The following is a 17,500-nucleotide window of genomic DNA, read 5'->3' as shown; positions in this document are numbered from 1 at the left end:
CTCGTTGTGAGCTTGTAGATCTGCTATTTTAGGCTAATATTCCCGCTCAGAATAAGGATGCTTGAATTCAAGTGGTTAATGGAAAATATAGGCTCTTAAAGATAAAGTCCCGATCATCACACAAAGACTTGGCAGCCCCCCCTGGCCCCTGTAGTATTATCTGAGGGCCCCCTAGGGGTCCCGGGCCCCTGTAGTATTATCTGAGGGCCCCCTAGGGCCCCCGGGCCCCTTGTTGAAGACCCCTGCAAGGTTTAAATAATAATAATAAAAAATAAAAAAACTTCCCGTTACCGAATCCAGGCAACCGAACCAGCGGTTTGTGACCCGGACAGCTCGTGAGAAAGTTTATGAAACGGCATAGCGGGAGAGATGACTTTGATACCCTCCCTCCCCTCACACACACACACACACACACACACACACACACACACACACACACACACACACACACACACACACACACACACACACACACACACACACACACACACACACACACACACACACACACACACACACACACACACACACACACACACATACACAAGCACTGGAGGGGAGGGGAAAAAAAGCCATGCCCCCGTCCAGCCAATCGGATCCCCCCGGTCACGCCCACGCTCGCTCGTGATTGGCCGGGGAGGTCTTGTCGGCCACCAGCGGGGGCGGGGCGGGCGGCTGGTTGACCAGCGTGACGGATTCAGTTGGTGTTTCACTCACCGACCGGACACTTTGTGAGCTGTCTGTGTGTAGCCGCTGTACGGAGGAGAGAGGAGAGAGAGAGAGAGAGAGAGAGAGAGAGAGAAAGAGACCACCACTACCAGAGAGAGAGAGAGAGAGAGAGAGTGAGAGAGAAAGAGACCACCACTACCAGAGAGAGAGAGAGAGAGTGAGAGAGAGAGAAGTAACAGAGCAACAAGAGCCTAGAGGAGGAGAAGAGCACGCGAGGAGAACAAGTCTTTTTGGAGTGGACGAAACAGAAGAGTGAGAGAGTGTGTATGCGCGCGCGTGGGTGGCGGGAGACCGTGTGTGTGTGTGTGTGTGTGGTGTTGAGACTTGAGAGAGAGAAAACAAGGCGAGAGAGAGTGTATGCGGGAGAGAGATTTAGTCAAGAGAAAGTGTGTGTGTGTAACTTTGTATGCATGTGTGCGGCGGGAGAGAGTAGCCGCGAGAGAGAGTGCGCGTGACTGTGTCGAGTTGCACTTTCATCCACACCTCCTCCAAACAAACAAACCAACCAACCACGTCGTCAATGTCTCTCCCGGGCTCTCCCCCGCCGGGCTCCGGCGCTCCGACCTCGGCGTCGCTGTACCGCTCGGACCCGCTCACCGGCACCACCACCACCACGTCCTCCTCGGTCGGCAGCCCGGCGCACTCCCTCTCCCTCTCGCCGCCTCCGAGGCTCCACAACAACAACAACAACAGTAGCGTTGTGGCGGGGGAGCCCCGGAGGCTCGGCCCCTACCTCCCCGGCGCGGTGCAGGCCACGCTGGCCGGCTTGGGCAACGGCGGAGGAGTCGGCGTCGCCGTGCCTCCTCCTCCTCCGCTGCAGGTGCTCACCTCCTCGGCGCACGGCGGCGGCGCGGCCGGTTTTACGCACCTCTCCGCGGCCACCGCGCACCACCTCCACCAGCACCACCACCACCTCGACACGCCGCCACCCCCTCCACGGAGCAACAGCGCGGTGTCCTCCGGCGGCAGCGGAGAGTGCAAGCTGGTGGAGGTGCACGGCGTCAAGGTGGCCAGCTTCGGCGCAGAGGGCCAGGAGCTCATCTGCCTGCCGCAGGTGTTCGACCTCTTTCTCAAGCACCTGGTGGGCGGCCTGCACACCGTCTACACCAAGCTCAAGCGGCTGGACATCGCGCCCGTCGTCTGCACCGTGGAGCAGGTGCGCGTGCTGCGCGGCCTCGGCGCCATCCAGCCCGGCGTCAACCGCTGCAAGCTCATCTCCCGCAAGGACTTCGAGGTGCTGTACGGGGACTGCACCAGCGCCAGGTGAGAGAGATGATCACGCGCGCGCAAGCGCGCACACACACACACACACACACACACACACACACACACACACACACACACACACACACACACACACACACACACACACACACACACACACACACACACACACACACACACACTGTAAACAATTTAGCTCACAGGTTCATTTAACTATATGAAATCCAAGCTAATGGACCATATTATGGGGGCCATTTGAGTTCTCCAAATGCAGTATAGGCTCATTTGGGGGTCCATTTGGTTCCATTCCTCATTGGGAGGACCCAGGGGTCATCGCCATGTTGGCTTGTGGTGGACATTTTTTTCATATAACAGTATTGCCTTATTATTTTAGACACTCTCAGAGCATCACTACTAGTACTAGTTGGACTCCTAATGTGCCATACACACTACACAGTATGATCAATTATTACTGACATTTTTAGTTTTTCTGTTTTACCCACCATTTGCAAAGGAAATTATGTATGGAATATTGATGACCCCTGAGACGATCCAAATGGCCTGTTAATTGTTCACACAGAATCTAGTTGCTTGGTTGACCTCATGACCTGGGACGAGTGGGATCCCATAGTTTCTTGAGGCACTATACACTGTCTGTCTCTTTGCATTTGATGTATATGTGTGTATATGTGTTCACCTTGATTCTTGTAAGTCACTCTGGAGTAAGATCGTCTGCTAAACGCTTACATTGTTAATGGTAAAGTGTCCATTTGCTAAACGCTTACATTGTTAATGGTAAAGTGTCCATTTGGTTCTATCTGTTCTCTCTCTGAGTAAGCAGTGGTGTGTTCTACCGTTATATACCTAGTATATGCCGTGCCGAAATGTCCATTTTGGTTATAAATTGTATACCGTCTGAGTTAAATGTGGGAGTCTGTGGGACTTGATGTGACCAGACCTTCTTTGTCTGTGTGTTTGTTGAAATCACTTTAGGTTTGTTTTGCTGATGTCCGAATGTTGACTTTGGGTGAATTTGAAGCCGTGTGTGTGTGTGTGTGTGTGTGTGTGTGCGTGTGTGTGTGTGTGTGTGGGGGGGGGGTGGGGGTGCACGTGTGACACCTGATAGCAGGAGATAATGGTAACAAAATGAAAACCAAACAATCCACAAGCTTTGTTGTTATGGCACGTTAATGCACATGCAATTATTTTGTGACACTGGTGAAGGTGTGTGTGTGTGTGTGTGTTTGCGTGTGTGCGTGCGCATGCACATGCGTTTGGGCTGTTATTTCTGGCAGGACAGAGCATCACACAAGCGCATAATTGTGAAATGTCAGCATTAATTATTGATGTCCATAGACACCTGACTGTCGGCCTGGCTTTCCATTCTGTTTAGAGAGAATAAAACATTTTGTCTCCGTTGCCTTTTCAGAAACCAAACGGTCTGATTAATCGGTACGCCCTACGATGAATCCTCGTTACCATCTTACTAAATAATGGCAGCTTGAAAACAAAGGTTTATAAATTATAACTATGCTTAATATTAATAATAGGCACACCTCCCATATATATATCCTCGTTGGTCATACCTCCCAAGGATACAATGTGTCTTGGTTGTACGACTGTACATGGGCATGTACAAATTGTACATGGGCCTAATAAAATGTAAATCACTCTTTAATACGCATTGTCTCTACAGCTTCATTTGACAGGATGTTTTGGTCAATCTGCTGATAAGGCCGGGCAATATATCAATATTCTATCGATGGCAATTTTCGATATTTTTGACCATTTTCGAAGAAAATATTTATTATCGCTAACATACAATCATATTGTCGCAATCACTATTGACGTATTTGGCCAAAGAATATTGTGATACACGATTTTGTAAATAAATATATATATATATATCTTGGAGGGCTAATTTGTAGCTTAATTGTTAAACACTTTCCCTTCAAACCTCCATGTTGCACGTTTTATTTGTATCATCATATGACAGCTGCTTTGCACGCTTATCTCCTATAGTGAAATCATAATACAAATGGTAAAATATCAAATCATTGAAATCCTAGTTGACCGGAGTCTGAGAGAGAGAGAGAAAGAGAGAGAGAGAGAGAGGGGCGTATGCTTATGAAAACAGTGGCATTTTGAACTTCCTCTTGTACATTTAGAAGCAGATAGATTTAAAGATAGCAAGAAACAGATATAGATACAGACAGACAGACAGACAGACAGACAGACAGACAGACAGACAGACAGACAGACAGACAGACAAGTGTGGGGAAATAGGAAGGATAAGACAAACAGACAGACAGATAAACAACAATGTGAAAAACAGAGGAGCGCAATAAAGCATTAGGCTAATTATTGATCAGTAATCATAAAATAATGTAATCAGAGAAGTGGAGAATGAATAGAGAGAGAGAAAGAGAAGTAGAGAGAGAGGTTGAGGCAGAATTGTTCACGGAACATTTGTGTCTTTAAAGTAGCAACTTTATTTAAATGAATAAAATGTAACTTTCTTCCAGTAGTATGGTTGGTTGCATTTTGTCTCTCTGCTCTACTATTGAGACATTGAGATCAGGGTCACAGGTCAAGGTCACAGGTCATGTCTCACCTAGACACAGGATCGTACACACATTCGGACCTAATGGTCAAGATTAGTGATGCACCGAAAGGGGAAATTCTTAGCCGAAAACCAAATATAGGAAACAGTTGGCCGAATAGCCGGATACGATTAATATTATATATCTTCTTTTTCCCTATCATTGCAAAAAATGTGTCCGAGCTACAAGTTCAGTTCGGATATTATATTTTATTTTATTGTATGTTTTGCTGAATGTTCACCCCAGAACGCTATAGGGTTCATGTGGTTAAACCATGTTGTCTAAGCGAGCCGAAGCCGAACTAAATTGAGACTCGGGACGGAGCAGGTGGAAAAAGAGAGAGAGAGACTAGATAGAGAGAGGTAGAGGTTGTACAGTAGTAGCAGTGAGTGATTCAGTTCGTTAGGAGCTAATTATTAACAGCCCTCTGCGTTGCCGAGGAGCTGCCGAGTTGTTGGCAACGGACGGAGTTCTGACTGTCTGTCTCTATCGCAACGCACGCACACACACGCACGCACGCACACATTTAAGTTGACGATTGATTGTCACACAATCACATAATCGTGTAGATCTGCTATTTCAGCCTTTCATGTAATGCATATGAAAAGTTTTCAACATGGAAACGATTATGACGGTTATGACAGAATAATTGTCATTATCTCAAATAATTGCGATTAGACGATCATGTAATGATCAGGCCTACGCGCACGCACGCACACACGCATGCCTGCAAGCACGCACGCAGGGGAGTAGCACCAAATTCTGGGACCTGGGACAAGGATTCACTGTGGGGCCCCCTATCAATGTTCTTATAGTAACTCAGTCCCGCTACTCCCCCCCCCCCCTTTGCGATGCCCCTGCACGCACGCACACAGTCTATGATTTATAATGCGTGACATTTTCAACCACTTGTGCCCTCTGGAAGAGCACACAGCTTCACTCTCTGTCCGTTTCGTTGCCTGACACATGTATGCATTCTCTCTCTCTCTCTCTCTCTCTCTCTCTCTCTCTCTCTCTCGTGTGTGTGTGTGTGTGTGTGTGAGTGGCATTGATGTGCGCATCAAACAACATGGCTGGGGTACACACACACACACACACACACACACACACACACACACACACACACACACACACACACACACACACACACACACACTTCAATTTCTTTGAGTCCACATGTACGTATAAAACACATTATCAAGGGCACAAATATCTTTCAGTTGCTTTTGATATCCCACACACTCGAAACATCATGTGTCTCAGTCCAAACAAGCACTAAATGTACAGAATATAGGCTGCACATACAGCCAACACACACACGCACGCACGCACGCACGCACGCACGCACGCACGCACGCACGCACGCACGCACGCACGCACGCACGCACGCACGCACGCACGCACGCACGCACGCACGCACGCACGCACGCACACACACACACACACACACACACCATCTCTCGCTCGCTCCCCCTCTTCTCATTCTTTTTCTCTCTTCGCCTCGTCTCTCTTTTTCACTATTTCTAACCCCCCACCCTCCTCTCTCTCTCTCTCTCTCTCTCTCTCAGTCTCTCTCTCTCTCTCTGGGACAAGAAAGAAAAATTAAAATCCCAGAAAATCACCCACTGCGCTGTCGCATACTTCTTCTCAGTAACCGTGCGTGTGTGTTAATCAGTCCTTGTATCTCCCCCACACACTCGGCTGACCTCAGTATAACTTGTTGTCGTTTAAAGGAACACTACGCCAGTTGTTTAAAGGAACACTATATGTGAGTTGTGTGTCTTGAAGCTTCTTCCTTTCTTTACTTAATTGTTTTATTTCAATATACATTGAACAAATCATTTAATAAAATATATTATACAGTATATCAGTATTAAATGTATATCTTCTGTTGAGTGTTGGGTATAAACTGAGTTCCTGGTGGCTTTAACGCCAGTGACTTAACGACCGACAGCCTTATTAATGTAAACACTGGTCTCACTGCAGCTCCTAATGTCTCTCTCTCTCTCTCTCTCTCTCTTTCACACACGCACGCATGCATGCACGCACACACACATGCACATATGTACATACACACTATACACACATAACTGTGTTTGTGAGTATTAGTCCAATATTAAGTGTCTCCAGCCATCACAGTGGGTGGCATGTTAGCTTATGAGAGAGAGGGGCAGAGAGAGAGAGAGAGAGAGAGAGAGAGATAATGTCTCTGAACATATGAGCTACATTAGGGGTGTACGATGTACAGTATCTTTACACGGAATATCGCAACATTAAAACGTTTACATTGTTGAGACAAAGCACGCACACACATGCACGCACGCACACACACACACACACACACACACACACACACACACACACACACACACACACACACACACACACACACACACACACACACACACACACACACACACACACACACACACACACACACACACGGCTGCTGAAGCAGTGCATATTGGTGAGTGGTATGATATCAAAGCTAACCATAGGCAGTAATTATTGTTTAGTTGTTGTCCCTTTCCTTCAAGGGTTATTTGGGGAGAAATCAAAGTGTCCAGTCACAGCTGACTTGTGTTCAATGAGCCTCGTCGACCTACTTCAGTGTAAAGTCCAGCGAGACTTTTTCCGTGATCAAGTGGATATCTAAGATTGCATCAACAGATGTTCACAAGACAGCCTGGTGTCTGGTATCTTAGAAAAGTGCTTTACGAATAAAGTTTATTGAATTTATTACTCAAAAATTGGATTTAGTTTTAGTCAATCTTTTGAATAAAAGTTGAATTTTGTTTTAGTCTCATTTTAGTCATCCAATTTTGTTTTTAGTTTAGTCTAGAGATTTATGTGGACTAAATCAAAATGGGCTGTCAAAATTAACACTGCGTAATAATCCTGGCCTGTCTCTCACTCTACCTTTCTGTTCTATGTCTCTTTATCGTCATCACTCTCTCTTTCCCTCTCTCTCTCTCTCTCTCTCTCTCTCCTCTCTCTCTCTCTCTCTCTCTCTCTCATCTTCGGTTCTGTTTTCTCTCACTGTCACTCTCCCTGCTCTCCGTTGACCTTCCCCTTAAGTGTGCATGTGCGTGTGTGTTTGAGTACAAATACAGACAGGTGTGTTAAAATAGGCAGGGAGGAGAAAATGCTTTCTGTTGTCACCTCTAGTGCGTGTGTGTGCGCACGTGCACGTGTGTGTGTGTACATGTGTGTATGCACGTGCGCGTTTGTGTGAGAGAGTGACAGGAGGCAGAGCTGTGCTGATGTCAGAGTATTATTCTCGGCTCCTCTTATCACCAACATGCTGTTAGAGACCACACGCACGCACACACACACACACACACACACACACACACACACACACACACACACACACACACACACACACACACACACACACACACACACACACACACACACACAGAGTTAAAAATGCACACACACACACACACACCATCTGTTAATGGAAGTGCAATAGTCTGTTACATAAAGGAGTGTGAGCCCCCCCCCCCCCCCCCCCACACACACACACACAAGCACCTTTAATCAATTTGATATTTTCCTTTGACACAGAGTATCAAGTTCCTATGGAGCCCAGGGTTTTGTGTGTGTGTGTGTGTGTGTGTGTGACTGTCTAGCTAGCACAAACAGAGATATCAGTTGTCGCACTGGATCAAGTTACGCCTGGATTTGAGACTCTCTCTCTCTCTCTCTCTCTCTCTGTGTGTGTGTTTTTATCTCACATGGATGGAGTGTTTCTTTCAAATGTTTAGAGCAAACGGCCAAACGCAAATAAAGTTAAGTGTGTGTGTGTCTGTCTGTCTGTGTGTGTGTTTGTGTGCGTGCGTGCACACTCCTTGTGCAAGTACATGTCCAAGTTTGCATGTGTGTGTGGGTGTGCGTGTGTCTCCTGTTACGTCCACTTTGTGTCGTTGGTTTATTGATAAAGGTTAAGTTGGTGTCTCTTGGCCAGCGAGAGGTCAGGAGGTCAACGCCTAGACGCAGCAGTCTGTCCAGCAGAATGACTCATCATGTCATCATTTATACCCCCATCTATTCTATTACTATACTAACAACAACTAACATCTCCTTCTGCTAACTATTACTATACTAACAACATGTCCTTGTTACCCTCATCTCCTTCTGCTAACTATTACTATACTAACAACATGTCCTTGTTACCCTCATCTCCTTCTGCTAACTATTACTATACTAACAACATGTCCTTGTTACCCTCATCTCCTTCTGCTAACTATTACTATACTAACAACATGTCCTTGTTACCCTCATCTCCTTCTGCTAACTATTACTATACTAACAACATGTCCTTGTTACCCTCATCTCCTTCTGCTAACTAACTATTACTATACTAACAACATGTCCTTGTTACCCTCATCTCCTTCTGCTAACTAACTATTACTATACTAACAACATGTCCTTGTTACCCTCATCTCCTTCTGCTATAAACTAACTATTACTATACTAACAACATGTACTTATACCCTCATCTCCTTCTGCTAACTAACTATTACTATACTAACAACATGTACTTATACCCCCATCTCCTTCTGCTAACTATTACTATACTAACAACATGTCCATGTTACCCTCATCTCCTTCTGCTAACTAACTATTACTATACTAACAACATGTCCTTGTTACCCTCATCTCCTTCTGCTAACTAACTATTACTATACTAACAACATGTCCTTATACCCTCATCTCCTTCTGCTAACTAACTATTACTATACTAACAACATGTCCTTATACCCTCATCTCCTTCTGCTAACTAACTATTACTATACTAACAACATGTCCTTATACCCTCATCTCCTTCTGCTAACTAACTATTACTATACTAACAACATGTACTTATACCCCCATCTCCTACTGCTAACTATTACTATACTAACAACATGTACTTATACCCTCATCTCCTTCTGCTAACTAACTATTACTATACTAACAACATGTACTTATACCCCCATCTCCTACTGCTAACTATTACTATACTAACAACATGTACTTCATACCCTCATCTCCTACTGCTAACTATTACTATACTAACAACATATGTACTTCATACCCTCATCTCCTTCTGCTAACTAACTATTACTATACTAACAACATGTTCTTGTTACCCTCATCTCCTTCTGCTAACTAACTATTACTATACTAACAACATGTACTTATACCCTCATCTCCTTCTGCTAACTAACTATTACTATACTAACAACATGTCCTTGTTACCCTAATCTCCTACTGCTAACTATTACTATACTAACAACATGTACTTATACCCTCATCTCCTACTGCTAACTATTACTATACTAACAACATGTCCTTGTTACCCCCATCTCCTTCTGCTAACTAACTATTACTATACTAACAACATGTCCTTATACCCCCATCTCCTACTGCTAACTATTACTATACTAACAACATGTACTTCATACCCTCATCTCCTACTGCTAACTATTACTATACTAACAACATGTACTTTATACCCTCATCTCCTACTGCTAACTATTACTATTCTAACAGATTATGTACTTCATACTCTCATCTCCTACTGCTAACTATTACTATACTAACAGATTATGTACTTCATACTCTCATCTCCTACTGCTAACTATTACTATTCTAACAGATTATGTAGCCTACTTTATACCTTCATATCCTACTCCTAACTAGTACTATATTACTATACTAACAGATTTTGACTCAGTCATGTACTTTATACCGTCATCTCCTAGTTCTACTAACTATTAGACAGTGGTTGGAACTGTAAATAATAAAAAGAAATACTTCTACGCCACTACATTGCACAGGAAAATATTGTAGCCTACTATTAACCCACTACAATTATATGAAAACTTTAGTTACTTTGACAGATTTGGCCCTATACATTTCTGTCATTTTTACAACCAGACAAACTGACGATTGTGCCCACGACAGATGGCGTGTGATCTTTGGTGGACAGATGTAAGTGCCTTGGGTGTAGGACTATAGTAACTAATGATAAAGAAATCACCATATTAAACAAATAACACATTTAGACATATTTACCCACTTGCTCATAACTTCCTTACTTTACTTACTACTTGTTTTGCATAGACGTTTATTTAAAATAGCATAGGCAAATGATCTGGACTTGTTTGAACCCTGCTAAAATATAATCAAATGTAATCTTATGTAATGTACCACAGATCCAGCCCCAGGTTAGGAGGCAATAAAGTGTTGTTGAGAGAGGTGACTACGCAGAAGACGTATCAGCCCTAGGGGTTATATGGCAGCTTTAGCACAAGCTAATGTTCTACCATGCGTCAAATTGTTATTGCCAGAGCCTTTAGTGGCTCACTCTGATACGTTCATTATCTAAGCTCTTAATATGATTTTAATGTAATCCTATAATATGTATAATGTCTAGTATGTACTGTATGATTTACGTATAATCTATAGATATACGCATAATGTGCAATCTCTATATAATTAATATTGTCTTAATCTCTATGTAGGCTAAAAGATATGCATTACCCCTATGTATAGAAGCTCTGATGATCTCTATGAAAACAATATATGTAATCTATATGTAATATGTATCTCTTTATATATTATCTGACATATGAGGTGGAACACGGTGTGTCCAAAGCTGTTACTTTTCAGGATTAAAAAATAAATAATAGTAGATCAAAATGTAGATATGCTTTTGTGTAACACTGTATGGCCAAGTAGGGTGTTAATATAATATAAATAATACAAAAACAACAAGTTAGAATATGATGACAACAATGATATATATGATATGATATATTAACATAAAAAATAAATAAATGTGCTCCACTGGATCCAATATAGTTTATGTGTAAGATGAAAGTTTACCGTCCTGTGGCGTCGTGGGTGTAGAGTTCTGTCATGAGTTAATTGTACAGTGTCCAGCACACGTGTGTGTGTGTGTGTGTGTGTGTGTGTGTGTGTGTGTGTGTGTGTGTGTGTGTGTGTGTGTGTGTGTGTGTGTGTGTGTGTGTGTTTGTGTGTGTGTCTCTCTCTCAGGGGCAGGGGAGGTGGTTTCATGCTTCATTTCACATCAGAGAGAGAGAGAGAGAGAGAGAGAGAGAGAGAGAGAGAGAGAGAGAGAGAGATGAACAGAAGGAGATAGAGGGAGGTATAAGGATATAGCAGACAATTGCAAAAGTAGAGAGAATCTGATAAGAGAGAGAGAGAGAGAGAGAGAGAGACAGATGGAAAGAGAGAGAGAGAGAGAGGCTTCTTCTGTTGTGTTTATTTTCTCCTCTTTCACGTTCTGTCCATCACAACACTATCTCTTCCTCCGCCACTGTCTTCTCTTACTCTCCCCGTTTACCCTCTGTTTGTGCACCTCTCTCTCTCTCTCTCTCTCTCTCTCTCTGTCCCAGTGGAAAACAGCTAGGAGGGAACGAGGGATGACAGAGAGACAGAGAGAGAGAGGGAGCGAGAGAGGGGGAGGGGGGGGGGGTAGAGATCAAAGCAGGAAATATGACCCTCTGTCACCACGGCGATGAACTGATCCTCTCTCCGTCTGTGTCTGTCTGTTTTTCTCTCTTCCTCTGGTGTGTGTGTGACTGTGTGTGTGTGTGTGTGTGTGTGTGTGTGTGTGTGTGTGTGTGTGTTTTTGTGTGTGTGTGTGGTGTGTGTGCGTGCGTGCATGCGCGCGGGGGGGGGGGGGGTACTGTGTGTGTGGTTGAATAGATAATGTTTCACAAAGGCTGTTACACTCTTCAAGTTTTGGCTCAGAGAGAGAGAGAGAGAGAGAGAGAGAGAGAGAGAGGTGTGTTGAGGGTAGGAGAGTAAAAGGGACACTGAGACAAGATTATTTGATGTGAACACACACACACACACACACACACACACACACACACACACACACACACACACGCACACACTCGCGTGCATGCACAGTGTAGGTGCACTTAGCAGATTGATTTAAAAATCGCATTAGGGAGTGTCATAACAGCTTTCACTCCTCTACAGGTAATCTCACCATCCTATCTCCTCTCCTCCTCTCCTCCTCTTTACTATCTCCTCCTCTCCTTTCCTCACATGTCCATTTCTTCTCTTACTCTTTCTCTCTCTCTCTCTCTCTCTCTCTCTCTCTCTCTCTCTCTCTCTCTCTCTCTCACAAACTGCATTTCCATCAAGTTGTTTGTAGTACAGAGTACATACAGGACTTTGCACTTAAATCCCTGAATGGATACACTTGAAAATTCGCTTCATATTTTCAAAATGGCTTGATGGAAACGCACCTTCCTCTCTCTCTCTCTCTCTCTCTCTCTCTCTCTCTCTCTCTCGCTGTCCCTGTCTGTCTCTCCTGATGGTTTTATCTCTATTGTGACAGCTTGTCAAAGTGTGTGTGCGTGTGCGTGTGTGTGTGTCATGGGTACATAGAGATGCTGTGCGTGCATGTTTGAGTAATGGGACATGCGTGGTGGGTGTGTGCGCGCACGCGTGCATGTATACATGCATGTGTGTCGCTATCTCTCACAAATCTGTCTCAGTACATGTGCACATGTTTGACAAAGTGTGTGTGTGTGCATGTGCATGGCATTGCATGTGCATGTGCATGTGCATGTGCATGTGCATGTGCATGTGCATGTGCATGTGCATGTGCATGTGCGTGTGTTTTGTGTGTGCGTGTGTGTGGTGTGTGTGTGTGTGAGATAGAGAGGAAAGATTGGGAGAACAAGACGACAGATTTACGCTCTGCAAGAAGCGGTCGTAAAGAACGATATCAAAGACAGAGAGAGAGAGAGAGATGAAGGAGGGATGAAATAGAGGTCAGAGGGGAACGAGGGGATGAACGGAGAGGAGGCAGAGGACGAGAGAGAGAGAGCAGGGGTTGACAGGTTGTGTGTGTGTGCGTGTGTGCCTGCGTGCGTGTATTTTGTGTTACAGTTGAGTCCAGTGGTTCTCAAGCTGTGGGCCCTCGTGCCCACTGGTGGTCCGTGAGGAGGTCCGCCCCAAATGATTGAGGAAACACTCCTCGGCGTTCATGATCCCTTCTCTCCTTCAGATCCTCCCTTTCTTCCTCCATGCTGTTGTTGGTGGTGCATGGGTCCTGCATGGCGACCAGCACCGTCGTAAAACACACATAGTTTTGCCCGTGGGGGGGGGGGGGGGGGTGTGAAGGCCATTCCTTTATTTTTAAGGAGGCAGGCGGATAGGAACGTACGCTGTTCTCTTCTTCTGTATTCCTGGGGCCAGTCGTTATATATATAAATACACCCTTTTTCCCATTCACTAGGACAGTTTTTTTTTCTTCCACGCTGTGTTACGTATACCAACTCTTTGGTCTTGTCCTCCAGAAAGCGATTGAACGGGGGGGGTGTCGGTCGGCGGCGGTTTGCGTCCGAGGGATCTGTGACAACGCCGTATGCCCAAATCAACATCCACTTCTAAGGACCCTCAAAAAAATATGCAATTGGCCGCCGACCCCCATCTGAAAATATTTTGTTTAAGAAGCAAAGATTTGAGTTAAAAACGCTCTGAAAGAATATATATTCAAAGATTTGCACTACATTTTCATGATTAAAAAAAAATAGCAAACCTACAAGCTCATAGCGTGGCACCGAGTGCCGCGCTATGAGCTTGTAGATCTGCTATTTTTCAATTGCTAAAGTATAAAATAATGCTTAATCTATCGTAAACACTGAATGAGTATACTATACGATACATCAATGGCGTTCAATTAGTTAAAATAAACTGAAAAGTCACGCCCATCTGACCACCCTGTGTGTGTGTGTGTGTGTGTGTGTGTGTGTGTTTGTGTGTGTGTGCACGCACGCACGCGCGTGAAGTAAGACATCATGTATTATTATGAAAACATACTGTATAATTACAACATGTCCATTGTCCAGCACATGCATGCACTCTGTGTGTGTGTGTGACTGTGTGTGTGTGTGTGTGTGTGTGTGTGTGTGTACGCTTGCACACACGCATGTGTGTGAGTGATTGTGTGTCAGTCTCAGACAGCCAGCTATTAATGAAAAAATGTGTAATAAACCATTTAAAAACATGTCATGATGATTACAGTTATAAGAGTTGTTTAAATGAATGCTTCTGAGATGAGAACACAATACAACTTCCCACCCGTCATCAGGGACGTGTGTGTGTGTGTGTGTGTGTGTGTGTGCACACTTACACTAATAAAGTATTTTGGAAGGACATTATCAATGTGTGTGTCATAAGGTGTGTGTGTGTGTGTGTGTGTGTGTGTGTGTGTGTGAGTGGTTGTGATAGCTTGTCACTGTGGCGTTTTTTGTCCTAAAGCTGTAATTTTCTACTCAAAGAAAACAATGCACACTGTGCTGTCAACGCACCACACACCATCAATCTGTGCGTGCGTGAGTGCGTCCGTGCGTGAGTGCGTGCGTGCGTGTGTGTGTGCGTGCGTGCGTCACACATGTCATGGCGACTGTTGAGTTGAACTACACCATCTTCCCCTCTCTCTCTCTCTCTCTCTCTCTCTCTCAGTTTGACACATTGGTGTCACGAATAAATCATTTCAGTCTACTTATAGAGAGAGAGGGAGACAGAGAGAGAGAGAGAGAGAGAGAGAGAGAGAGAGAGACGTATAGTGAAGATTGTTGTAAAAGTCAACAGATTTTGTTTCCCCTGTGAGTGTGGAGAGTTTTAGGGAGTTTGAGGACGTTTGCGTTCCTGTCACAAGTACAGTATATGCATCCCTTCATTTAGCTGATAGGATTATAGAGATATTAAAGAAATGCCATTACGTCGTTATGCACGTCTTCATAATGCCTCCTCAGCCCCCGGAGGAAGGTTTTGATTTCACTCCGTCATCACATACACATCAGCATCAGCATTAAAGTACAACAAGAACACCACAGGACAGCACTTGGTGGAGCACTGCTGAGAATGTCTGATTGACTTATTTTAGGGATGGCAGTGGCACGCACGCACGCACGCACGCACGCACGCACGCACGCGCACGCTCACAGGTCGTACACTCAACATTTTAGGACAGCATTGAAAATAGCTGATAATGGCTGAGAAGTTCCTGAGAAATAGCCGATGTAAGCTTGTATAAGCTATTTTGTGGTGTATGATACGGCCACACCACATTAAAAAAAAAAAAAAATAGCCCCAACCGCTTAAATCTATAACCTCTAAATGTCAAATCCAAACCATAACCCCAGCCTTCATCTTGTTCTAATTGTAAACTCTAAACGTCTTACCTATACGACAATAACACAACATATTTCCTTGTGGCGACCATTAATTAATGCTTTTATTGTGCCTCTTGCCTTAGGTACAGTACATTTGGTTCCATTTGTACACTCTCAGTGTACGTTTCAAGGTCAACTATGAGAAGATGAGCCACAATTATGAAACATGGGAACATGTTGGTCTGTAGTTTGGTCTTCATAAGTGGCCATTGTTTCTGTGCTGTGTAGCCCTTGTCACCTAGCAACCTTAGAAATGCAACCAATTAACTCATAATTGTCTTGCTCTCTCAGTGCATCATTTCTGCCTTATGTATGATCTTTCCGCTTGTCACAATAGACTAAACTATGGTGTCATTATTTGATGCGGTTTGTTTTTGCGGTTTGTTTTTTATCAATTTAGCCTGAGGAAGGTCGCAAGACCGAAACGTTGCTCAATTAATAAAATTGCTCTGAACTAGCAACTTCCACATTGTATACACTTTGTCTCATCACACCTGCTCCAAATTGCCTGCCGGGTGGGCGGAAGTCTTCTCTCTATAAGTTTGTTTTTATCTAAAATGTTAAGAATGTTATATAGGAGGGTTGGGCGACATGGAAGTACAAAACTAAAACTAATAGAAAAATGAGTAAAAGACCATTTAGACCAAATTACTTCAATACTTCAACCGTTATTCTACAGAACTTGTATACATTAAGATATAGAACTGCAAATCATAGAATGTCCATTCACTGTATCACAATATATACGGTATCTCTGAAGACACATCGTGGTCGTGGAGACATTGTATCGCGCACCCCAATTATATAGAATATTAAGTTGTTTAGACAGACTAGGCTTGATGTTTACCTGATATCCTAGATAATTTGAAGCACTAAAAAGAGTTTCTCTGCTTTGTGTTGACTGGTTCATATGAAATATCTCCAAAACCGTTTTCTTTTCTTCTTTTCATTAATATTTTGAAAGACATTACAGAATTGTGAAAATTGAATATTGTAAAGCTTGTAGATGGGCTATTTCGATTACTTTCGTGCAAAACACTCTTGTGTGATGAAGTAGGACAATCATTTATGAAAAATCATTTTCTAAGATGAGCATGTTCAGTCTCCCAATAATAGGTAGAAAGAGCATTGAACGCAAATCCTGTTAATTTATCATATAGACTAGGGGTCGGCAACCTTTTTGTCATGAAGTGCCGTGTTTCTATTTTCCGAATAGTCAGTGTGCCATATCAACATGATGTTGAATTATGAATAATGACACCATTATGACTTCCAACAGATTTTACATAAATATAACAACATGTCTTTCTTCTTCTGGACTATTTTCTTTCACATCAGGACATTGTAATGACCATTAGAAATAACCCACCTCTCTCCCAGACACCCTCCCCAGTCAGAGAGTTCAGTTTGAATGAATGTAGAATTCTGTGCAGGATTTGCATGCATTTGAGAGAGCTTAATTTAATGTTATTTTAAAAAGAAAAATCCTCTGTCTCACACTTATGCCAGTGTGCCAGTTTTTTTAAGGGGAATTAAGGAGTGCTGAATCTAAATCTGCTGTATGCCCATAACGCCCAGCATAAGGCTAGCTGCTAATGCCTCAAAATTGACCATTTAAAGATGGCGTCCGGCCACCACTATGCTCACATAATAATATGAATGATGAGTTTGTAGGTATAAAGCACTGTAGGATATCGTCTCCGTCGGGTGGAAACCCCCTAT

The 17,500-nt window shown here is 43.8% G+C and overlaps 1 protein-coding gene across 1 annotated transcript in view; it reads left to right on the top strand.

Annotated features, from left to right (window-relative positions):
- Positions 1-854: 854 nt before the first annotated feature.
- Positions 855-17,500, top strand: part of LOC310876119 (dachshund homolog 2-like) — a 112,703-nt gene continuing 96,057 nt past the window's right edge. The window contains exon 1 of the mRNA XM_083789564.1: positions 855-1,992. Within this exon, the coding sequence (XP_083645690.1) occupies positions 1,250-1,992 (743 nt within the window). The 5' untranslated portion in view covers positions 855-1,249. The remainder of the gene's footprint in view (positions 1,993-17,500) is intronic.

This window comes from Protomyctophum parallelum (genome assembly GCF_964188405.1).
Source record: "Protomyctophum parallelum genome assembly, chromosome: 18".
Taxonomy (NCBI): domain Eukaryota; kingdom Metazoa; phylum Chordata; class Actinopteri; order Myctophiformes; family Myctophidae; genus Protomyctophum; species Protomyctophum parallelum.
The sequence above is the reverse complement of the archived record's forward strand: the minus strand, read 5'-3'. Positions and strand labels throughout refer to the sequence as shown.